Here is a 24,782-nt window from a genome sequence, read left to right as displayed (position 1 = left end):
GCTATATCCCCAGTGCCCCCCCAGGTCTTTGTTCAAAGGTCCTTTTATAAAATCACCACTTTCTGTCTTTCCCATTCTGCTAACTATGAACTGAATTGTGTCCCACCCCAAAATTCACATTTTTAAGCCCCAGCCCCCAATGAGATGGCAGGCTCGTGGTTAGGTTTCCACGAGGGCATGAGGATGGGATTGTGGATGGTGGAGAGAAGCGGTCAAGAGCGCACCCTGCAACCCTGCCAAGACCGCAGCAGCCCTGGGCGCCAGCCAGGCGCCTGGTCCCTAAGGCAGCCCTGCAGTTCTGTCCTCAAGCACTGTCCACAGGGATGGAACCCAGGGCTGCCACATGCTAAGCCAGGGCTCTGCCCCTGAGCTGCATCCCCAGCCCTTTTTATTTCTTGTTTAGAGACAAGGTCTCTCTCAGCTGGCCTCAAACCTGCAATCCTTCTGTCTCGGCCTCCCAAGTAACTGGGATCACAGGTGTGGCCCCTGAAAGGCTTCTACCAAGTTTCTTGCCCTCTGTTCTCAGAGACCCTCTTGATCCACTGGCCCATTTTCTCCCATCTTACCCACTACTCTTCACGGAGTCCCATTGAGACACAGAACTGCCCACCTTTGCGGTGTCCTGGGGCCACCCTAACCGAGATCCCCAGATGGGCTCAGGCAGCCAAATTCTTCCCCCACGGTTCTGGAGGCTGGAAGTCCAAGCTGCGGGCAGTCGGTCCCTCTGAGTGGGGAGAGAGCTTCTTCCAGGCCTCTCTGGCCTTCCCTGGCTTGTACAGCCCTGGGTCTCAGTCCACTTGGTCTGTCCGAACAACAGAGGACACACCGGTGGCCTATCAACAATGGAAAGTCACTGCTCGCCGTGCGGAGGCTGGATGTCCACCCTCGGACCCAGGCATCTGGGGAGGGCTCACATCCCGGGTCAGATGGCACCTTCTCACTGTGTCCTCGTGGGGTGGCGGGGGTGCCCAGCTCCCCTGGGCCTCTTCAGAGGGCGCTAATCCACGGGCACTCCGCCCTCCAGAGCTAATCACCTCCCAGAATTCCCGCCCACCCATCCCCCACAGTGGGGACATGTTTAGCACAGGAAGGGACCTTGAGTTCAGCTGCTGGCCCTTCCAGGTGAGAGTCTGAAGACAAGCAAGCTACCTGAGGCCAGACCCAGCGGCCAAGCCGGGCTTTGGGAAAAGGCTTTGTGGGTTTGGAGGGAAGTCCTTGGGACCGCCTGCCTGAGCTGGGATCTGGCGTTAGAACGTCCTCCTCGCTGCTGGGTTACCTTGAGCACCTTGCAACTGCTCTGCGCCCCCTGCTCTGCGCCCCCTCGCTCTGCACTGTGCAGTGGTGCCGAGGGGCACCTCCCTGGAGGCACCTCCCTGGAGGCGACTGGAAAGGAAATGTGTTTCCCACGCTCGGTGCTGCGTTGGCCTCAAGAGCATTTACTGAGCCAGCTTGTTGTCACCCATTTATGGGACCTCGTTCCAAACTGCAGTCTGGTGATCCCTGTCCTGCAGTCCTGCCAAGTTCCCAGCACAGGAGCTGCAGCCGGCTCAGCAGCCGGGCCCACCCATCTCAGACTCCTTCACTTCTTGCCTGTGTGATCTTGGGTGACTGTCTTCAGGTCTCTGAGCCTCAGTTTCCCCATCTTTAGATAGGATGATACTATTAATCGTAGAGAGTAATTGTGAGGCTCAGAGATCATTCATTCATTCACGTAGCACATATTTATTTCTGTCCATCCTGAGCCAGGAATGTATCTAGGGATAAACCTCAAACAAATAAATGAAGGAATGATTTAGCATTTGAAGGACGCACGTGTTATAGGGGAAAGCAGAGAATGAGACAAGAGGCATCTCGTGGCCTACTTGGGCTGCGGATACAAAATGCCGCAGACTGCGGGACCCAAGGAACCCTCGTCATTTTCTCCCTGTTCTGGAGGACGCAAGTCCAAGATAAGGCTCAGGTTCTGGAGAGTTCTCTTCCTGGCTTGAAGAGAGCTGCCTTCTCCCTGTGTCTTCACACGGCTGGGAGAGGGCAAGCTCTCTGGTGTCTCTTTCTGAAAAGGGCACTAACCCCATCTTGGGACCCCACCCTCATGCCCTTACTGAGACCTAATGACCTCCCCGAGGAACAGGGACAAGGTGGCAGACATCAGTCAACACCTGTGCCTAGCAGGTTATAATGTACAGGTTTTGTCTTTGTTGCTGTTGTTTTTGTTTTGTATTTTGTGTTTCTTTGGTACCAGGGATTGAACCAAGGGGCACTTAACCACTGAGCCACATCCCCAGCCCTTTTTATTTATTACTCTGAAAGAGGGTCTTGTGAAGTTGCTTAGGGCCTCACTGAGTTGCTGAGGCTGACCTCCAGCTTGCAATCCTCCTGCCTCAGCCTCCTGGATTGCTGGGATTACAGGTGTGTGCTGCCACACCTAGCCTGATTTTTTTTTCACTCACTCCAATATTCAGCATGCTTAATACAAACCACAATATTTCACAAGTTGCATGGGGATGAATGGCTTATTAAGCTGATCGAAAGGAGTCAGTCCCTATCCTTGAGGAACTGCTAAAACCTAGATGTGGATTAGCCTGAATAAACATAATCAGATGTAAATCACGATAAAGAGGGAGGACCCAGGCACACGGGTGCACACCTGTGATCCCAGGCCGAGGCAGGGGGATCTCAAATTCAAGGATTGAGCTATGCTTCCTGCCTCCCAGTGGCAGAGAATGAGCCTAGCATAGCAGGTACAAAGCCCTGGGACTGATCCCCAACGCCATGAAAGTTAAATAATGGCCAGAGCAGTGGCGCACGCCTATATTCACAGCCACTCAGGAGGCTGAGGCAGGAGGATTACAAGTTCAAAGCCAGCCTGGGCAACTTAGAGAGACCCTGTCTCAAAATGAAATAAAAAGGACTGGGGATGTGGCTCAGAAGTAGAGGATTTGTCTAGCATGTGCGTGGACCTGGATTCAATCCAACACCCCCCAAAATAAACAAAATAAAATGCAACCTGTTTTTTAAATGGACCTACCTCTATAGCAGTTTCTCTATAATTGTACAGAAAATATTATTTTTATGTGCAATAGTTAATATATAAAATACTGCTTTATTTCATAACGAAAATATCAGTATGTACTTTTTTAAAAACTCTATCCATGTAAACTATTAACAGGAATTATTGTCTCCTCTGATGTTATATTTAATTTTGATAAATTTTTGTGGTTGCCTTTTAAATCTTAAAAAGTAATCATCTTGATTTTTATCTTCTCTCCTTTCATCCCTGATAATAAACTTTGTAACAACTTTCTTCGGTTTTGCTGTCCTTGTCCCTTTTCCCTGGGGATCCTTAATAATCTAGTTTTGTATTCTGAAGATGAACAGTATTTGCAGAATCTAGAACTTGAGAGCTCGATGGGGTCTTAGAAACCAGATGTGGTGGTGCCTGCCGGTGATCCCAGCAACTTGGGAGGCTAAGGCAGGAGGATCACAAGTTCAAGGTCAGCCTCAGCAACTTAGTGAAACTCTGTCTCAAATAAAAAAATAAAAGGGGCTGAGGGCTTAGCTCAGAGGTAAAGCACCCTGGGTTCAATCCCCAGCCCCAAGAAGAAGAAAGAAAAGAAACTATGGTGTCAGCGAACATTAATTGGACATAGTACAGATCATTGATTTGATAAATAGACCATCATAAGTTACAAAATACAAAGGTGAACTGGGGCTACTGGCCCCTCAAAAGTGTTCGGCCTAGAAAACTAGGAGAAGAATGTGACTGAATTATTTTGAAAGGCTGAGTTTCAAATGTGGAACAACTGAGCCACGTGTTTGTAAACAGTGCCATTTAAAAGACTGTACAGCTTTCCCTCCAATTAAAACACCATGCAAATTTGCAAGGCTGAGTTTTGTCAGCTAAAATTTGTAAACAGAAGAACTCAAATGATATCATTTCTAGTTGAATTAGCTCTTTATGATCAGACTGTTTCCTCTTTTATAATTGTTTGGAACAAAACAAAACAAAAAAACTTAACAACCTGATTTATTTATCTTCCCAGAAGAATTCATCTCTAGTGTTCTCACTGGGGACAGTCATAATTAGATGCTAGAGAAGCTAATAATAAAAGCCATTTATAAGGGCTCACAATGTGCTATTACTTTGAAAGGCAAGTTACATCCTCCCAAGAAATCTATGAGGTAGTACATTTATTAGGATCAAGCTCAGGTATGAGTAACAGAACACAAAATGGTAGTGGCCTAAATAAGGTACAAGTTGACTTTGCTGTGACATGAAAACCTGGTACTAGGTGATCTGGTGCTGGTGTGGTGGATCCAGGTATCAGGGAAAGGACATCCTTCCGTCTCCTTGATCCACTGTGGATACGTGCCATTCTTCATTCCTAAAGTGACATCATGCTCCAGATGGTGGCTGTCTCCAGCCATTATGCCTGCAACCCAAATGAGTAGAAGGAAGAAGTGGGGTGATAGGGCGACACCCCCAAGAAGTCTCCCACACCACTTTACCTAAGTCCTTGTCATCCCTTGAACACTGGCTTCTCCTAGCTGCAAGGGACGCTGGGAAATGTAGTCCTTATTCTGTGTATACGTTTCCATCTCCCTCCCAAAATCAGGGGAGAATGGATCTTGGGGGGAAATGAGCAGTCCTTGTTAATTCCTTTTTACAGGTGATATTTAGAGGGTAGCAACATGACTGAGGTCACAGAGTTACAAGTGATGAGCTAAGATTTGCAAAATATTTTGTGACGCTTCTTCTCATGTACCTTGCACTAATGACGTATGAGTTATAAACCTCTCTGCATTACTCAGCAGAGAGAAATTATACAAAAGCCATGTATTCAGAATTTTGCTCTTTTTTAAACAAATGCTGGCAAGAATGCAGAGTAAAAGAAACCCTTATACACTGTTGGCAGGAATATAAACTAGTACACCACTATGGAAAACAGTATGGAAGTTCCTCACAAAACTAAAAATAACAGTCACCTACAATGACGCATGCCTGTTATTCCAGCCCCTCTGCAAGCTGAAGCAGGTGAATTGCAAATTCAAAGCCAGCCAGGGCAACTTAGCAAGACCCTGTCTCAAAATTTAAATTTTTTAAAAGGGCTGGGGATGTAGCTCAGTGGTAGAGCACTCCTGGATTTAATACCCAAAATGACAAAAATTAAAAATAAAAATAAATAGAATGACCATCCTATTACCCAGCTGTAGCAGCCTGGGTATACACCTGAAGGAAATGAAGTCCACATACCAGAGCGATATCTGCACCACCCTCGGGGATTGCTTCACAAGAACCAAGATGCAGGATCAGCGAGGTGTCCGTCAGCTGACCAATGGATAAATGTACATTCTTATGGGATATATGTACACGGAGTACTGTTCAGCCAGAAAGAGGAATGAAGTCATGTCATCTGCAGGAAAATGGATGAAGTGGAGGACAGCCTAATAAGCTAGACACAGAAGGAAATGCATTGCATCATTTTTCTTATATGTGGAAAATTTTTTTTTTTAATTCAAGATCTTAAGCCAATTCCAAATAACCAAAGTCTGAATGCTTTTCTCTGATAAGCCGATGCTGATCCATAGTGGGGGAGTGGGTAGGGAAGGATGAAGGAACTTTGGATTGTGCAGAGGGGAGGGGATGGGAAGGACGGTAGATTGAGACAGACATTATTACCTATATACATGTATTAAAAGATTTTTAAATAAAAATTAAAAAAAAATTCAAGATCTGAAAGTGGAAGAGAGATGATTAGGAAGGGGAAGGGGCCTGGAAGAGGGGGAGAGAAGGGCGGGCAGGAGAGGGGAGGGCGGGAGTGACCAAAGCAGAGCCCCTGTGGTCAAATGCCACTCCGCCCATCAGTGATCATGCACTACTGATTACAACTGTCAAACAAAAAATAAAAATAATACAAAAGAAATAAAAGAATTTCACTCTTTTAGACAAGTTACTGCTTATTTTATCACAGAATTGTGTAAAGTGCAGCCGCGGGGAGGAGTGTGCAGACCGACCAAGAGATGGGGTCCCTCACCCAGAGTGGGGCCTGCTGTCCAGAACCTCTGCCTCCACGCAGGCTCACCCTGGCGGTAACCACAGCGTCACTGCCTCGGTGGCCCCCTGGAGCTCAGACGGGGTGCTCCAGGTCCCCCCACCCGCCATCTTGCTCTTCCCAAACAAGGGGAGCTCCAGTGGAAGGGCCAGCGGGACAAGGGAAGAAGCACGGAGGCTTCAGGGAGTCACAGGACGCAGGGGGTCTACCTCCCCCACAGGCCACTAGGCTTTGCCTCTCACAGTCCCCTGCCCGCCAGACCCCTGGGCCCGCTGGCTCACCAACACCAGGCAGCTGCTCTCAGGCAGCATGCCAGGGATGGAGTGGAGGAAAAGAGAGGTGCCCCCCGCCAAAGGAGGGAAGTAGGCAAGAAACAAATAATGGCGAGCTGGCCCAGGCGTGAGGAAGGCAAAGACGGGAAGAGGCAGAAGCTGAAGGGGCGTCTGGCCAGGGCCCGTGTCGACCAGGGGCTGAAGATGAGGACCCAGCACGGGCAGAGCAGGTGGCCTGGCCAGCGAGCCCCAGGCTGAGAGACCGGCAGGTATAAAGGCTCCCGGGTGAGGAAGGACTGGGCCTGCTCGCAGCACGGGGCAGCCAGGGTGGCTGGTGCAGAGTGGACAGGGCAGTCCTGGGCAGGGAGTGCCCAGCCGGCTACACTGGGAAGATTTAAATCCAGAAGCACATGGTTTCGGCGGGACTCAGACTGGGAGTGGGCAGGACAAGACTTGTGAGCAGGCAGGGGATTCTGCTTGACCTGACCGTGGCCATCTCCAGTCAGGACCTCCACGATTGCCCTGGCGTAACCCTGGTCAGTTTCCCTGACTCCTTTCCCAGCATAATATAAAGAGACAAAACCAGCCAGGCACAGTGTGCACCACCCCGCAACTCAGGAGACCGAGGCAGGGGGATCGCAAGTTCAAGGGCAGTCTGGGCAGCTTAGCCAGACCCTATAAAAAACAAAGAGGCCTGGGGGGTGTAGCTCACTAGTAGAGCATGCCTGGGTTCAATCTAGAAAAAAAATAGACAAAGCCATCAGGTGCTATGGGGCGCGTTACAGCTGGACCCCAGCACCAGCCACCCTGCTGACTCTTTGATACTAGCTTGAGACACGCCAGGGACATCATAGTCTGGGTTGAAGGCATTTTGTCCTGGCAACTGTATAAGCCCCTATCCTCTGACCCAACTGCAGGGATTCACTGGTCTTGCTACACCCAGGACCATGCTTCTGACAGTAAGTCCCCAACTCACTGCCCTCTGCAATCCTGGATATTCTGTCCTACAGCACTCGGGGCCACTTCTTACACGCAGAACGGGAGGTCATGGCAGACATCCAGGTAAGAGGGGACATTCTCTGGCTTAGGCCACTTATGGTGGGGTGAAGACAAGTGGGTGGACAGTAGTGCTATCAGGACTGTGGACAGCAGAGGATCAGGCAAGTGAGATGGGAGGACAGACAGTTCGGGGTCCTTGGAGAAATGGCCAGCCCAGGTCTGGAGCAGGAAATGCACAAAATGAGCCCACTGGGTCGTCTTGTTGCATAGCAGATGGAGAAGCTGCTGGGGCTACTGGGATCACGTCAGGAAAGACAGGGAATCTACTCATGGCAGTGCTGTTCACGATCACCGAGAGGTGGAAACGACCCCCCTGGTCTATCCACCAGGGATTAGAAAAGCAAGATGCAATCTATCTGTACTGTGGAGTGTTATCAGTGAGAAAAGCCAGGCACCAAGGACCACATGATGTATATACAGAACAGGCAAATCCTTAGTGATAGCAAGCAGATTAATGTCTGCGATTTGCTTTAAAACAGAATGGGGGGCTGGGGTTGTGGCTCAGTGGTAGAGCGCTTGCCTGCAGGTGTGAGGCCCCAGGTTCGATCCTCAGCACCACATATAAATAATATAAATAAGTAAATAAAAAGATCCATTGACAACTAAAAAATATTTCTTAAAAAAAAAATGTGGATGGGGAATCTTTTTTTTTTTCCCCCCTTTTTTCCTTTTTTTTTTGGTGCTGGGGATCGAACCCAGGGCCTTGTGCCCACAAGGCAAGCACTCTACCGACTGAGCTCTCTCCCCAGCCCCTCCCTTTTGTCTTTTTCCCTCCCTTTAACTGGAGATTGAACCCAAGGATACTCTACCACTTAGTTACATCCCCAGTCCTTCTTATTTATTTGGAGACAGGGTCTTGCTAAATTTCCCACGCTGGCCTCCAACTTACAATCCTCCTGCCCCCAGCCCATCCTCCCGGGTGGCTGGGATCACAGGTGTGCACCTTCGTGCCCAGTTTAGATAGGCCCCTACATGAGACAAGATTGGCCATGAGCTGACAATGTGGCACCTGGGTGATTGGTGTGCTGTGCCAGGGTTCACTGTGCCAATCTCTCTCTTATATAGGGTTAAAATATTCTGCAATGAGCCAGGCGAGGTGGCGCATGCAATCCCAGCAGCCCAGCAGGCTGAAGCAGGAGTATCGCAGGTTAAAAGCCAGCCTCAGCAACTCGGTGAGGCTATAAGGAACCTAGTGAAACCCTGTCTCAAAATAAAAAATAAAAAGGGCTGAGGATATGGCTGGTTAAGTGCCTGGTTAAGAGCCCTTGGGTTCAATCCCTGGAACCAGGGGGGAAAACAAAATCTGCAATGAGGCCAGGGGCAGTGGCACAAGTCTGTAATCCCAGTGGCTCAGGAGGCTGAGGCAGGAGGAACGCAAGCTTAAACCAGCCTCAGCAATTTAGCAAGGCCCTAAGCACTTAGCGAGATCCTGTCTCTAAATTAAAAACATGAAAAACAGGCTGGGGATGTGGCTCAGTGTTTACGGAACCCCGGTTCCATCTCCAGTACAAAAAAAAACAAAAAACAAAAAACAAAAAACTTCAATGAAGAGTTCAAAGACAAAGATGCAGCAGTCAGGCAGTCAGGAGTCAGACTGCCCAAGCTCCAGAGGCACAGCTGGAAACTCAGGAGCAAACAGCCAGTGCTCCCTTTATGGAGCCGCGGGCCAGTAGGGAGAACCAGGAGAAATACATAAGCAATGGCATTCCCAAAATAATGACCAGGAATGGTCAGGAAGCGCTACTGTCTTGTTTCAGACTCAAAACGCTGTCTCTTGTTGCCAGGTGTGGTGGTACACACCTGTAATCCCAGCGACTGGGGAGGCTGAGGCAGGAGGATGGCACGTTCCAGGCTGGCAGGGGAAACAAGCAAGACCCCACCTCGAAATAAAACATACAAAGGACTGAGAATGTAGTTTGGTGGTAGAGCACTCCTGGAGTCAATCCCCGATACCACAAAAAATAAATGAATCAACATCCTCCACGTGTGACCCATCACCCTGCCCTGGTCCTAGCTCACTGTGAACTTGCACAAATCATCTTGACTCCCATTTCCTCTGCCCTGGTCTGGGACCCCCAGTCTCCCCTGCTGGGGAACCACTGAGTCTTCTAACTAGTGACCTGCACCCTCTTGGTCCTTTCTGTCCTTCTCCCCAGCAGTCAGGGGAAACCTTCAGAACAAACATCAGATGCCCCTCAAAACTTCTTTTCCTTGAACCTTTGTATCATTATAAGTATGTAGATAATTGGCAACCTTCTTACTGAGGTCAAATTCACATCCGACTCCCCACTTTAAAGTGGACATTTGAGTGGTTTTTGTGCATGTCCTGAAGTCGTACGTCCCTCCCATCTGTCTAATTCCAGAGCATCTTCACCACCCCAGCAAGAAACCCCACAACCCAGCAGCACTCACGCAACATCCTGCCTTCCCCAGCCACGGCAAAATAACCAACTGTTCCCTCTACCGAATTGTGCATCATGAACATTTCAGAGAAACAGAATCATGTGTACAGGACCTTTCATGTCAGACTTCTGTAATTTGTGTGTGTGTGTTACTGATTGAAACCAGGGGTGCTTTGCCACTGAACTACATCCCTACCCTTTTTTATTTTTTATTGAGATGGGGTCTCATTAACTTACCCAGGCTGACCTTGAACTTGTGATCCTCCCATCTCGGCCTCCCGTTGCCGGGATTACAGGCATGTGCCATGGCACCTGGAGGGCATCATCTTTCCGAGTTTCTGTCGCGTTGCAGCAGGAATCAGCCCTTCATTCCTTCTCCCAGCTGAATAATACTCCATTGTGTGGATATCTGTATTTTGCTTATACATCCATTGACGGACACGTAGACTGTTCTCCTCTGGAGTTATCGTGAAGGATGCTGCTATGAACGCTGGCCTGGGAGCTTGGTGGTGAACCGTTTCAGTCCCCTTGAGTATGTATGTGCTGTCTACTGGCTTTCCTCAGTCTTGAGCTGAAGTCTGAGTCCTTTATCCTGACCCAGCTGGTCTGGCCTGGTCTGAGCTTGCCCACCCCTCCATTTCTCCAGTGGTCCCCCTCCTGCTTCTCCAAGGGCCCCAATATGCCTTCTGTTCTTGTCAACTACACTCCCGTGACCCAGGCCCTTTGCACGGTCTGGTCCCACTGCCTGGGATTGCCTGCCTGCCTGGTCTCCTAGTCCTATAAACTCCATGTGGGCAGTAACCAGGTCCTGTCCACAACTGTGTCCCCAGGCAGAGTGTCTGGCCCCAAGCAAGAGGCCAGCAAACACATACTACTCCTTGTCCTGAGTCCACAGTGCAACAGTGAGCCCCAAAGCATACGAATCCTAGAGGTATCGTGCGCCTTTCTCCAGGCCGAGAGTCTGTGGTTCCACCAGATTTTCACGGGTCTGCGCCGAGTCCACCACTGCCAAACCACAAAGTGTCCCTGGTCTGTGTTGGTGGTTCTCACCCTTCAGAATCACTTGGAGGACAGGCATAATTTAGATATTCAGCACCCCTTCCCTGCCAGCAAGGTCCGAGTCAGGGGCTTGGAGACAGGCCCTGGGATCTCCCACCAGCTGACCTTGGTGCAGGTCCAAGGACCACCGCTAAAGAAACCGTTCCAAAGGTGTCCTTGTCCTGCTACGGATCTTGACATAGGCATCTGGGAGGGTCTCTCTAATGCCGACTTCCAGGAAATGGGCAGCTGTCCGAGGGGTCAGTATACAGGGCTGCAAGGGTCGGATGCCCTGCAGTCCAGGAGCCTCTAGATGGCAGTGTCCAGCCAGAAACGGAGCCTGCTGGAGGCCAGGGAACACCTCTAAAGGGAGGGCTGCACTCTCCTGGGTGGGGGCTGCCTTCGGGAGGGTGAGACTTCCGGAACCAGGAGCCAACACCCCACAACCTTCCCGACTGGCCCACCTGCGATGCTGCCCTCAGCTGAGCGATGCCGGAGCTAAAGGAGGGACGAGGCCAGAGAAGGGGAGGGAGGAGGTCGCTGGAGGTTTCACGTCCATAATGACAGCAGCCAGGGTTTTTGGAAAACTCTGCCACTCTCCCAGGCAAAGCAGATGGCGCGGTTACGTGTTTCTCCTCCTTATGAGCACCCCCCAGCCTCCCGAGGAGCCCGCATTACACCCGGTGAAGCGGTAGCAAGGTGTGTTTGGCCCGTCCCCCCGCGGGAGGGCTCCAGGTGACCCGATGGTTCATACAGTGCGTAAGAATCCGCTTCCACAACTCTCATTGTGCCTTGGAAGCAGGTGTAGAAATAAGATCACAGGATGCAAAGCTAGGATCACTTTTAAAGATCTCAATAGATTCAGCCAACTTATTTCCGAAGATGTTTTAGCATGTCTCAGGAGCAGCGCGTGAGGGCACGTCACCTCTGATCCCCCAGCACTGAGTATTGGCCACCAAGCCTTAAAACCCATTCAAAGCGGTGTCTATTTTTAAAATCGGAACTACAAGCAAGGAAATGTTGAAACTTTTTTTTCAAGTATTGATTGGCCATTTGGATTTCTGCCTCTGAAAACTCACTCTTCATATTTTTTTTTAATTTTTCCTTTTTGATATATTACTTTTCTTTTTTATTTCCTTCCTTTTTTTTTTGGTACTGGAGATTGAACCAAGAGAGCTTAACCACTGAGCCACACCCTCAACCCTTTTGTTTTGCTTTGATGAAAAGCATGGGAGGAACTATATTCCCCGCTGCTTCAGCTATTTTAGAGACAGGTCTCACTGAGTTGCTTAGAGCCTTGCTAAATTGCTGAAGCTGGCGATCCTCCTGCCTCAGCCTCCGGAGACAGTGGGATTAGAGGCTGCACCACTACACCCAGCTGACATAGCACTTCTTATTCATATGTAAAAATGTCTGTGCCTGTATACTGGGAACTTCAATTTGTCATTCTTGTCATAGTTTCATCCTCCTTTTGATTTTTACTGCTGATAAAAATTTACATTTATGCTCATAATCAGTATTTTAGAAAAATATTGTTCATTGTCTTTATGCTTATAAAGTTGACGATATACATATATTTTTCTCCAGTTTTAAATGTTTATTTTCCATTGAGCCCTTTAATCTTTTTTAACATTCAGTACACAAGATGCTCTATCTTCATTTTTTCCCCCCAGATAATCTTTTCCCAACGCTATTAGTTGATAATGTACCCCTCCCTCTCATTTCGTTACTTCTTGACAGAAGACCAAATTCTCACATAAACCTGGGTGTTCTATCAAGAGGCTATCCTGCTTTCCCGTGCCCCCCCCCCCTTTTTTTTTTTTTTTTGGTGCTGGGAATTGAACCCAGGCCCTTGTGCATGCGAGGCAAGCCCTCTACCAATTGAGTGAGCTATGTCCCAAGCCCTTCACCTAACTTCCTAACTTTTAATTATTGCTATAATTAAGTCGTAATTTCTCTTATTTCAAAATTACCTTAACTAGTCTCAGCTCTCAATTCTTTTTATTTTTTATTTTTCAGTACTGGGGATTGAACCCAGGGATGCTTAACCACTGAGCTACGTTCCAAGTCCTTTTTATTTTAAGACAGGGTCTTGCTAAGTTGCCCACGCTGGGCTTGAACTTGGGATCCTCCTGCCTCGGCCTCCCAAGTTGCTGGGATCAGAAGTGTGCACCACTGCATCCAGCTCTCAACTGTCAATTCCTTCACAGTTCCTTGTTTTTTTTGTTTTTTGTTTTTTGTTTTTTTTTTGCAAAACATCAAAGAGCAAATACTTTTGTCTGGGTCACAACTACGCAGCACCAAGAAGGCAGCCACAGACCATAGACAAGCCAGTGTCTTGTAAATCTTGATTTACAAAGACAGTGAACTGGATTTGGCTCACAGTCAGTAGTTTGCTAACCCCCAGCCCAGAAAGGCAGATAGCAAACTGATGTCAAAAATTACCTCTGGGCATAGAAATGAAAAGTTGGACCCCATCTGTGTGCAATGAATCAAAATGTATTCTGTAAAATTTTCTTTTAAATTAAAAGACTTTAAATAAATGGTCTTTAAAAAAAAAGAAAAGAAATTGCCTCTGGGGCAAGAACAAGAATGGGAATTTGGGGGAGACAGGGATATTAGTTCCATCTGTGCTGAGGATCACTCTATTGTATCTATGTAGACTATTTAATAAATACTTGGGTAGTACTGACTGTATGGCAAGTACTAAAGACTTTATAAATAGTAAAGTCATTAAATTCATTTAGGCTTCCTAACAATTTGAAAAGAAACCATCATTATCCATGTTTTACAGATGAGGAAACTGAGGCCCAAAGAAGTTCATTGGATTTGCTTAAGATCGCATGATTGGCCAAGTGCTAGAGCCATGATTCGAATCAGGCAGCCTGGCTCCAGAAACTGAACTTCAGCATTACTTTTAATCCTGATGTGGTGCTGTTCTTCTTTAAAGCATTAATATTCTAAGCCAGTCATTTTAATAAAGAGCTCCATTTTTACCATAAAATGAAAGTATAATTCAATGGATAAAGGCAGAACTGAGAAACCTCTCTACACTTAGACCATAAAACACTACCATTTATTCAGAATACATAAAAATGTCATCGTTCCCCACTGGATCTGGCTCCACCCATACAGATCAAGAAATGTCACACAGGGGAAGAGATCAGACTTTAGAGATAAAAAGCCCAAGTTGGAGCTCCAGCTGGGCCTCCCCAGGCAAGACACTCGCCCTTTCTGATCATTAGCAACACAGGCATATCGTGCTTCTGGAGCCGGGGAAATCTATGAAATGGGATACGTACGCAAAGCACCCAGGAGACAGTGAGAGGTGGGCTGATTTTCAGTGACGGCTCTCACCACCCCTAACATCTCAGCATTACAAGAATTCCTGCAGGGTTGCCAGCTTCCTGTTTCAGCCCCACCCTCCCGCACAGAGGCTGGAGCCTGCTCTGCACACAGCCGTGGTTTGTCTTTTGCCCAAGGCCAGCAGAAGGATCATAGCCATAATTGGGACCTAGGAATTTTGTGGGCAAAGCCCTGAAGGGAGGCTCAAGGCGCCACAGGAGGCCCACCTGGAAGTCTGGAAATGAGAAACCCAGGGATGGGGCAGCAGGACCTAGACCCAACGAGGCACCAGCGAGTACAATCCCTGGCTCCCGAGCATCCCAACCCACAAGCCCAAATCCAGGGCAGGAAGGATGGGGAAGGAGAGGCCAGAAAGCTGACCCTGTTTCTGAAGGCATGGAACGTCACCCACCCATCTCCAGCATCCCGACCCAAGGGCGCCAGACAGCGCCCTCCGCCCGAGCTCGCCATGGTGATTGCAAACACCACCGGTTGTGTCAGAACAGATGTGAGCGCCGACTGCTGTCCTCTGGTGGCCACCAGCTCTGCTCACTACCTGCCCCTCACTGACAGGCAGGCTCTCTCGCATCCTCAGAAGCCCAGAGTACTGTTACCCAGCTTGAGAGGAAACAGCGGGGCCCAGAGCCGGCAGGTTAAAATGGTTGGCAGGCAGGGGCTGCATGCAGACCCTTCCCATGGAAGGGGCCCTGGGAGGGGTGGAGACGGCAGGGAGTTCCTTTAAGGAACCAAAAATCAAGTCTGAGCTGACGACTGTGGCAGCAGGACCCTTGCATTCAAGTCCCACCCCCATTCCTGGTCCCTGCATCTGCAATCCAGGACAAACCGGCCTGGGAGGACTGTCGCTTTAAGGCTCTGGTGGGCGGGCCCAGTTTCCATGGAGCTGGCTCAGCGTTGTTTCTGTCTCCACATTCCTTGGCCCAAACAGGAAGTGAGTCACTGCCGGAGAATGCAGGGTGCACGGATTTAGGGGGCTCTGGGCGACAACCTAGGATGCCCTGAGGGGGTCAAGCCTATGCGGGTGCGTGGCCAAGGGGGCGGGAAGGAGCTCACTGAACGTTGTGAGTGCTGCGAAGGTCTCAGCCGGGATCCAGGTTCATCTGAGTTGAAGGTCGCACCGGTTTCTTGATAGGCCAGGCCCCCAGGCCAGGCGAAAAGCCAGCAAAGTGCTTTATATACTGAGTTCCCCTTCCTATGACATAGCTTCCTATCATGCCCACTTTTCAGATGTGGAAACTGAGCCTCTGGCTGAGTGGTCTCCACTTAAGTTCCTATCCCTCCATGCTTCCAATTCCCCCTGAATTCGAACCCAAGCTTGAGCACAGGAAAGGCTCACAAGTACCTTCCAGAAAGCACAGAATCCGGACAAACCTCGGCTGGGATCCTGGCTTGGCCACTCCTCCTACCTGTAGAGTGGGAAGGCCCTCCTTCCCTCACTGGCTTACTGGGCATCTACCTGATGGCAGAACAGCGAACATGCAGGCCCTGCCCTTGGGGGAAAAGCAGACCCAAACCAAAAGTAAACCAGCAACTCAAATCATAAGTCCAGATGAGAAACAAGGGGCAGAACAGCATCCCAGGGGCAAAGAATTCCAGGTCACATCTGCAGCTAGGGCAAGGGAAGACCTCTGAAGGAGGTTCAGAAAGGCCAGCTCAGCACCCAGGAGCCTGGAAATGACCCACATCCACCCGCTCACGGGGCCTCCAGCGGAGCCCTTTCCCCAACAGCCTGTGCGAGGAAGTTAGCCCAGGCCCAGGGACCTGGCTGCGGGCTCACAGGCAGCTCTGCAAGAGCCCACCTGCTGGCGCTCCTGTTGCAGTTAATCACTGGGGGCAGGCAATCCCCACAGTAGGTGCGTGAGCATGGCAGACTTCCTGGGGACTTGTCTCAACAAGCTCTTCGCACCAACCCCAGCAACACCCGATTCCTCTCACCTAGGGACAGCCTCCACCTTCAACTGGCCAACTCACAACTGTAGAAACAGGGAGAATGCCATCCTGCAGCCAGGTTGCCAGGTGTGACAACTCCCACAGCACTTGACCCGTCAGTCCATCCTTGCAGGAGAGACCGAAGTAGAGGTGAGGGCCAAGCTCAGGATGTGCAGCGTGTGAGCACTTTCCACCCACTTTTCAGGAATGCGTGCATGAACTTTTTCTCAAATACCGCTGGAGGCCCATGTGGGGCCTGACACCTCCGTGCGAACAGTCCATGCAATGGCTGACGCGCTCCAGGGCCAAGGGTCTTTGTGTTCTGCTGGACCCGTCAGCTTGACCTGGCCCAACTCTCCTCCTGGTCCCAAGAGGCTGCAGTGGTGCCGGGCACCCCTGCACAATGTGACATACAGGAGCAGTGGACTGCTCAGAACACATCGCCTGCACCTTCCTGTATAACCCCCCAAAGGAAGCATTTTGTCCATGTTGTCTTAAAAAAAAAAAAAGAGGTTAATAATGGCTTGTAAAGATTCACTTATGACTCCAACTTACCTTTAAAATAAAGTGTGACCTGCTCCAGACCTTTGGACTCAGTGTTTGTGTGTAGGTGGGGCGTCCACGAATCTGTTTTAAACCAACCCAAGGTGACACAGGCCAGTCAGGCCGGGTCACTCCTGGTGAGCTATGACTCATCATGCTGGGGCCTTGTGGATGCCAACTTCCTCCAGCCAAGCCCAGGAAGACACCCTGCCCCAGAGGAATGCTGGTCATGCTCAGACTTCCTCAAAGCCTGGAGGCCTGGAGGCCCTTAGGCAGGCAGCTCAGAGCAGGGGTGAGCCCTCCAGCAGAACCAGCTGCCCTCAGCCTCAGGGCTGGCCCAAGGAGTCCAAGCTGATCTGGACAGGGGCCCAAGACAGTGATTCTCTACAGGTGGAGCAAGAAAAATCCTGGTACCTAGGCCCCACCCCCAAGAGTCCCACCAAGTTTTTCTGGGGTACATCCTGACCATGGCCGATTCCAACATGCAGACAGGTTGAAAACCACAAAACGAGGAGAGAAGGGTTAGAGCGAGATGGGGGCCGGAGACAAGCTGAGAACCCAGGAGAGCCCTTGCAGACCCTGAGAAGGGAATTTTATCCAAAGGATGACAATTAATGGTCCACATCTGGGTGCACACCAGGGCCAGGCATCATCACACCAGACACGTGGCAGGGCTGGGGAGGCAGGTCCTAGTGGGAAAGCTGGATTCTCACCTACACCCCACTGACCAGAGTCCTGCTCTTCACCACCACACCCTCTTGTTCTTGACTGGTGACTGTCCCAGGAGAATAGGGATTTTTACAAAACTCTCACACCACTCTTTTTCTATTCACTCATACCTACCCTGTGCCAGGTGTTGACAGCCGGGGTGCCTGCGTCTCCAAGCTGGTTGGAAACTAACATGGTCATATAAGCAGCTTACTAAGGACCTATGGAGTGCAGTGCACCATCCAGCCTCAACAGGGTGCAGCATGCACATGTGTGCGTGCGTGTGCACAGCAAGCCCTCGTGGAGAAGTACTTCTTACTGTAGGTCACGGTCCAGCATGGCCAGGAAACGGGGCCAGAGGTAAGCCTCCATACACAAAATGCAACTGTGCAGACACATGGGTCTACACAACACTTCTACTCACCTGAGAGGCCCCAACAGCAGATCAGAACGCCTGTTGACCGGGGATGTGGCTCGGAGGTAGGATGCTTGCCTATCTTGTGCATGGCCCTGGGTTGTATCCCCAGTAGTGCCCCCCCCCCCCGCCAAAAAAAAAAAAAAAAAACCCACACCCCTTTGAAGATAAACCCTGAAATGGACACAGCCACTGGGATTTTGAGATTTGCCATAGGGAGAAGAGTTCGGTGAAGTGTGAAATCAACCTCCTTCCACCACCCAAGGACAGAGTGACAGGAGATTCCTTCTTTCCTGGGATTTCAGCGCTGGCACCACCATCCTGAATCCCTGAAGAACAGTAAGCAACAATAACAGCATCTTCTCTTGAAACTCAGTAACAAGTCGGGTGTGGTGGTGCACACCTGTAATCCTAGCTAGTCAGGAGAATCACGAGTTCAAGGCCAACCTCAGCAACTTAGCCCCATCTCAAAATTAAAAAGTTACAAAGGGTTGGGGATGGCGCCCAGTGGCACAGCACCTCCGAGTTCACTCTCCACTACCAAAAAGGAGGCTGGGGGGTCAGTTGCAGTGGTGCATGCCTCTGTGGCTTTATGGAAGACATGGACTATGCCTCCACAAAGCAAATGCTGAGGCCACTGGGCCCCCGGGTGCTGAAAAGAGGCCGGAACCCTCAAGCTATTCTTCTTGAGTCAGGCTGCCACACTCCACCCTGAGCCTGCAGAGTCCCCTTTGCTGCTGAAGCCAGAGGAAGGAAGCCCCAGGACACTGAGGCTCCGAGCAGTTCCAGAAATGACTGCAGCCCTGAACACCTGCAGTGCCGACCTAAAGCACAGGAGTTCCACAGCCCTTACCAAGAACGGCAGTGCAAGCGCTCACCAGCGCTCAGCGCCCTGTGGACCTGCGTCAGAGGCGTGCTCCCCAACCAAGAACCAAGCACTACTTCGCACAGCCACCCACCTGCGGCGGCTCCTCAGTGGGCACATGACCTCGCTCATGTGGTTAAGCCCTTGGCTTGAAAACTCCCATTTCACAGCACACACCAGGCTTTACCAGGCCTGTGACCTCCACCTCCACTGCCCCAGGCCAGGATGGCTCAATTTTCAAAGCTAGCTTCCAAGTGCCAGCCTCCCAAATTCGCTTTTCAACACCAACTCACAGGTGATCACCCACTGACCAGCGCACTTCAATGGCTCCTCAAAAGACCTGTAAATATGCAAAAATAACTGTCTGGAAGGTTACCTTCCAAAATTATTTGGAGTCTTACCTTTGGTGAAGGGAGAGGATGAGTCAAAAAGGGCCTAATGTCTGACATTTTCATTATCTTCACAAGAATGCATGTGAATTTCTCAGTGGCACGCTGAAATGGATGGCATGTTGACGTAAACTATGTGACAGGCAGATGCTAATGTGCATGTAAATGTACTCAAGTTCCAAGGGACTCCAGCCACCAAGATTTACATCGTTCTCTTTCACCTTTTCATAGTTTTGGAAATGAGCCCACCAAAGGCAACTCACCTGGCCTCTGCTGCCTAGCCATGGTTCCAGCATTCGAAAGTCACCTGACAGCAAGCAAAAAAAAAAAAAGGGTTCCTTCACACAGGAGGGCAAAAAGTCAATTAAAGTCACAAGATCGTGCTGCCTGCAAGAATCACAGCTGCCCAACACAGGCTAAGATGCAAGGCTCCTGGCACAAATGGCCATGCCGATCCAAGTACTCCCGGACACCGCAGAACCTACTGTGTATGAACATAAATTCCCTTAAGTCAGCTATTTTCATCTGCATAAATGTATCCTACGGAGACTTAAAGAAGCCATAATAGACACTGCTGCACTTCTTCTATTCGTTACAAAAAACTGGGATCTGAATAAATGCCTACCCACACGTAGGAATATCATTCCGTCATCAAATGTCACCATTTGAGAGATCTGCACACCGCATTATCTGTTGTGTGGCTGGATATTTGCAGTTTTAAATCTTAAAGCACTAAATCAATCCAAACAGGAGGGGTCATCACAAACTGGAATAGCAGCACTGAAACTTGCCAGTCTGTGAAGCCCTCAAAACCTGCCCGGGAACCAGAAGTCCACTTGTGTCACACACAGGCTGCCAGCCACTGAACTTCACAAGGAGTGCACAAGAAGTAGCACAGCAGGCAAGACTTCACATTCTCCTTGTGCAGTGTGCCAGTGCAACAGTATGACACACACCTCAGTGTCCAGGCCTGCTCCTCTCTCAAGTAACGTGCCCATGAAAAACTGTCAAACACTCCAGAGTGGAGTCTGACAGCTACCCTGAAGGGTGAGATTGTCTGAACCACTGAAGCCAGGTGGCTTTCAAAAAGGGGGGGAGCAGGAGCCATTAACACCTGATCAGAACCTCCTCTATCCACAGATGACCCTGTTTAACGTGAGTAAACAAGGGCTTCCTGTGGCAGACCTTTCAAGATGTTCATTCCAAACAAAATCTAGAAGATTCCCAACCTCAACAGATACCTCAGTGATGACCCATCTAAGGCATCAACTGCCAGATGACAACCTATATGAAATAAAATGCAACAGGATTCATCTGCTAAGTCACTACTGTATACCTCTCACAAAATGCAGGCAGCAGCATGCCAAAATCAATGATTCTGCTCATGATCATTTTTCTAAAATTAACGGTGCTGCACGTGTCTGCAACTAAAGGCCCCATTTCAAAATCATCTCCTGGTATCTTGCACCTTGGTTAGATGTTGGTCAGCCCCTCTTCCTATAAAGGGAGTCACCCCAGCTTTCACAGATGTAAACCTTCAGGCCCAAAGCTACAATAATTCAAGTTTAGTGAGTTCAACAGCCCTTGGGGAAGCGGGGGCAGAATCTAAAACGTTATTCTTCAAAACCCTAAACTTCCTTTAATTACATCAAAAAGTTATTCAGATGTGAAGTTCAAAACAAAACTGCAGACAAGCCCCATGGTTTTTTGGGTTTTTAAAATGATTTATTCACTTTAAGGTATGTATCTACTCCAGTTGGGTAAACCACATTGAAAAATCTGACTGCAGTTCTTCAAATTTAGCCAAATGTTTTCCATTAATTCTGTTCTATAAAATACTACACAATAGAATAAAGTTTTAATATTTCAGCCATGCTCAGAACGCTGCAGTGTAGGATGAAAACCCGCTCGTGCCAAGTTAGGGCAACAGGAGCAGAACTAATGAGCTGTGACATCTAAGGACTCAGACTCCAGCTGAAGATGAAGGTGGTTCTGCTGGCCCAAACCAAACTTCTAAGTTCTAAATTTCAGTCTGTGTTATTCTCAAGAGACTTGAAAAAGTCAACATTATTTTTCTATACCACACAAGGATGCAATCTTCCATGATTTGTTTTGCATCTAAACTGTCACAAAGAAAAGTTTCCAAAGAGTTTGAACTAAACTGTCAAAATTAAAATTCTCCTAAGATTAGCAATCATTTCCCTTCCTACTAGGGGCTTCAGGGTCGTTCTGTGCTCGGGACACATGAGGAGCGCAATGGGACACAGCAGTGGAGGGAATTACCACAGGTGACAAGGAGCACTTCAGATTCAATGCAATGGAAAAAAGTAACAGATGCTAAAGTTTTTAAAAAGTTTAATGGAGCCGATAAGGCATATAAATTGTGTTCTGGCAGACCTGCTTTCTCTTACCAAAGAAAATGGCACATGTTTTATCAAAATTTGACAATTGAGAGTAAAGGGTACTAAGATTAAGCTTCAGAGCACCAACTTAAAACAAAACAACCAAAAATATTGTTATTCAACTTAGAAATGAGGAACAAGAACCAAGGCATGAAGGGGAGATTAAATATGTGTTCCTCCATCGCAAAATCCTGTAGGAATAGGAGTTCTGGCCTCTTGTGAGCAATGCATCACACCACCAAACCCCAATTCTGGAACCTAAATTTACAATGACAGAAAAGCAAAGATAATTCCAAATGCATTTCTTGGTATATTCCAAAGGGAAGCTTTAAAGTATTCATAATACATAGGCATGTCCGTTTCAGGTAAAATGACAGATTGCTATAATTCTTCCTGCTATTATACTCTAACAAAAAATGATCCACTGTTGCAAAAATTTAGAAATCTTTCATTCCTACTTTTGAGTATGGATTTCACTGTTTTAAATAAGGGTTATATCTATAACGAATACAGAACTTCAATTCACACAACATTTCTAACATTCCATTCACATCCCACCCAGTCAATATGGTTAACTTAGCAAAGTTTCTTCACAGAAAGATATTATTAAATGGCTGAAGAAATTGCAAACTTTAACAAAGTGCTGTGAGTAATTACTGGAAAAACCCTTACACTGATTTGCAATGGTCATTTAAGGATAAAAATAGGAAGTAACTGATACTGGACTACAAGTTTGCAAGGAAACATTTTTCACTGTCCTACTTGATATATAATAATAGGATAGAATAAATTACAGTACCTGGCAGGCTGACATCAGTTCTTCATCTAAAAAAGACTATCATTTAGTTCAAGATATTAAAAATGAAGATGAAACATGCTCTAAAACGTTGTAGCTACAAGAGGTCTTATATTTACTCCAAGAGGACTCTATTGAGAACTTTTATTTAGGTCTACCTAACATCTAGAGAACCTCCATGCGATTCCACCTTTTCCAGAATGAGATTCCAAACTGCACTTCTGAGGAGGGGGAATGAAGGGACGGGGGAGTTGGGTTCTGCTACTTAGGTTGTGATCACATTATTAGTAGATAAAACAGCTTTGTCACCTTCCACCCACTACAATGGAAACTGCACAAAGTGGGGCATCCATGAAAAATGAAAAGCAGGAAATGAAAGGCTTGAATAAATACCTACCCCACCATCCATCTCCCCTCACTAATACTGAACCAAAAGGAAGCCCACTCTCAAAGTTCATGACCTCTCTATTTCAGGTCACCTTGAATGCAGTCTACAAGTTTACATTTACTGTAAGGAGTACCCCACATAGAAGTAGTACTTGTCTTAAAACTGAGTATTTGAAGCCTACAGGGTTAATCTGGGGCAGTTCAATAATATTGCTATTTTTAGAGCACTAACACACACAAAGTGAATCCAATAAAGTTCTGTGTATTGATTCAATATTAAGTATTAATTGCATGACCATCATAGCACCTCTTTACATCACACAATCACCAGAATTAGAAACTGTGTTGAAAACTAAAAACAGGGCAGTCCAATAATTAGAAGTTGCACACCGTTACTATATAGAAACCAGGTGCATGGTACAGTGCAGCTGTAAAAATGGAAGCCTGCAGATCTGACAAGGAAGTCAAATCCTGTTTTTAGATAATTTGGGAAACCTGGCAATACTGTTGAAGCAAAATACTCAACACAGCAGGAAATGGACTGGGGAGAAAAAAAAAAACATTCTATAACCAAATAAACATCTGATATTTCCTTTCCCTTTGAGAATAAATACAGTTAAGGTCACTTTTAGCCTTGGAACGGATATGTTTGCCTATGATGATCTTGCTAATGACTACACGATATCTGATGTCCTCTGCTAGGATTATAGTTTTTGAGAAAGCCATATTACAAGAGGCATCTACTGTAAATACCTAGAACTTCCTTTTATGGCAACCACTATCGAATTCACTTGTCTTAAACAGTGAACAAGGGAAGATGGCCTCATGTTGCCTTTGCAATAATAGTATATGTTGAGGATCGAGTGGCTTTCAAGCAGCATGGTGGGTGTGAGAATGTTTGCAGTTTAGATCATTCTGTTGCGTTTATGGGTTGGTGAGTCTGTAATGACATCGCCACACTGGGCTGAGGTACGCTTTCTAGTTCCACCATTGTCCAAGTGGAGTGCCATTTCTTCTGATATGAAAGTGTTCAAATCGACATCATGGAGTCCATTTCTCCTTCGACTAGCATTCGATCCACTGCTTACATGTGTAGGAGAGCCTGGGGTACTCGAGCGCACGCTTATACTAGCCATTGCACCACTAAGACCTAGGAAGAAGAAAAGAGGTTTTAGAGTTGCTCCATTATTTAGCCCTTTTGAAAGCAACCCACTTCACTTTCCACGTTGCCACAGTGTCAAAGGGTGTCTTGCCAATTTTCTCTGTAAGGGGTCACCAATGAGCAGTTAAGTTTTATTCTGGAAGGATGAATCATCTGGCTGTGACATGGGTCTTACTAGTAACACTACCAATATCTATGGTATTTACACAATATTGGTAGCTAGCAATTACAGAAGGCTTACCGTTTGTCAAGCACTGTTCTCGGTGTACACGTACACCATGAGATTCTCCCACCTACTCTATCAGGTGGGTACTGTGCGATTTGCAGAGAGGCACAGGAGGTGCTTGTTTATATAGCACATTTTGGTTTTCTAAAGTCACCATCCCATCAGATCCCTGTGATGCATGTCTGTGTGTGGTGCACATAGGGGAAGCAAGAAATAATTTCCAGGCCTGAGAGGGCTTGGTCCAACATCCCTCCAGAAAAGACGACTAATCATCCAAAATAAACACTGTCAAGTCTGAAAGAGGGTCATTGTAAAAAACTTATACTGGGGCATCACAAAGTGGGGGTACTCTGGACAAATGGGTCTATACAAATGGGTCATACTTGGTGGAATCCTCGGGAGAGCCCATGTCAATACTGTCTCTAGTCCTTCGGAGGGGAAGATGGTGGTAGGATAGTCCTGCTGCTTTGCTTTGCTTTTACATCATTAAATCAGAACATACCCAGCACTGGTTGCTGGACACTCATTCCTCAGAATTTTCAAGGAGCCAAACTTACATTCCACTCCTAAATGTTCAGGACAAACCTGTGAAAGGCACAAGTCGGGCCAGGACACTTCATAAACCATAGCACTGAACTCAAAAAAACCTAGCACCGACAGTGGATTTTCCACCTTACGAATGTCCCCTCTCACTATTCTAGCTTCACCTAGGGATTTTGTCGTTGCCTGAATTTATAACATCAAGTAGTATAACTGATGTTCCTGAAAAATAA

General features: G+C 47.9%; 1 protein-coding gene and 1 long non-coding RNA gene across 2 annotated transcripts in view; both read right to left on the bottom strand.

Moving 5' to 3' along the window:
- Window positions 1–884: 884 nt before the first annotated feature.
- On the bottom strand, window positions 885–10,724 carry LOC306650055. Its single transcript, XR_013760797.1, has 3 exons — window positions 10,024–10,724; window positions 6,813–7,061; window positions 885–5,445 (listed from the first exon to the last, which is right to left on the bottom strand). It is a non-coding gene; the product is annotated as an uncharacterized lncRNA (long non-coding RNA).
- Window positions 10,725–13,038: 2,314 nt separating this feature from the next.
- Window positions 13,039–24,782, bottom strand: part of HAPSTR1 (HUWE1 associated protein modifying stress responses) — a 34,177-nt gene continuing 22,433 nt past the window's right edge. Inside the window, exon 4 of the mRNA XM_079120473.1 lies at window positions 13,039–23,771. Within this exon, the coding sequence (XP_078976599.1) occupies window positions 23,527–23,771 (245 nt within the window). The 3' untranslated portion in view covers window positions 13,039–23,526. The remainder of the gene's footprint in view (window positions 23,772–24,782) is intronic.

This window comes from Sciurus vulgaris (genome assembly GCF_902686455.1).
Source record: "Sciurus vulgaris genome assembly, chromosome: 18".
Taxonomy (NCBI): domain Eukaryota; kingdom Metazoa; phylum Chordata; class Mammalia; order Rodentia; family Sciuridae; genus Sciurus; species Sciurus vulgaris.
The sequence above is the reverse complement of the archived record's forward strand: the minus strand, read 5'-3'. Positions and strand labels throughout refer to the sequence as shown.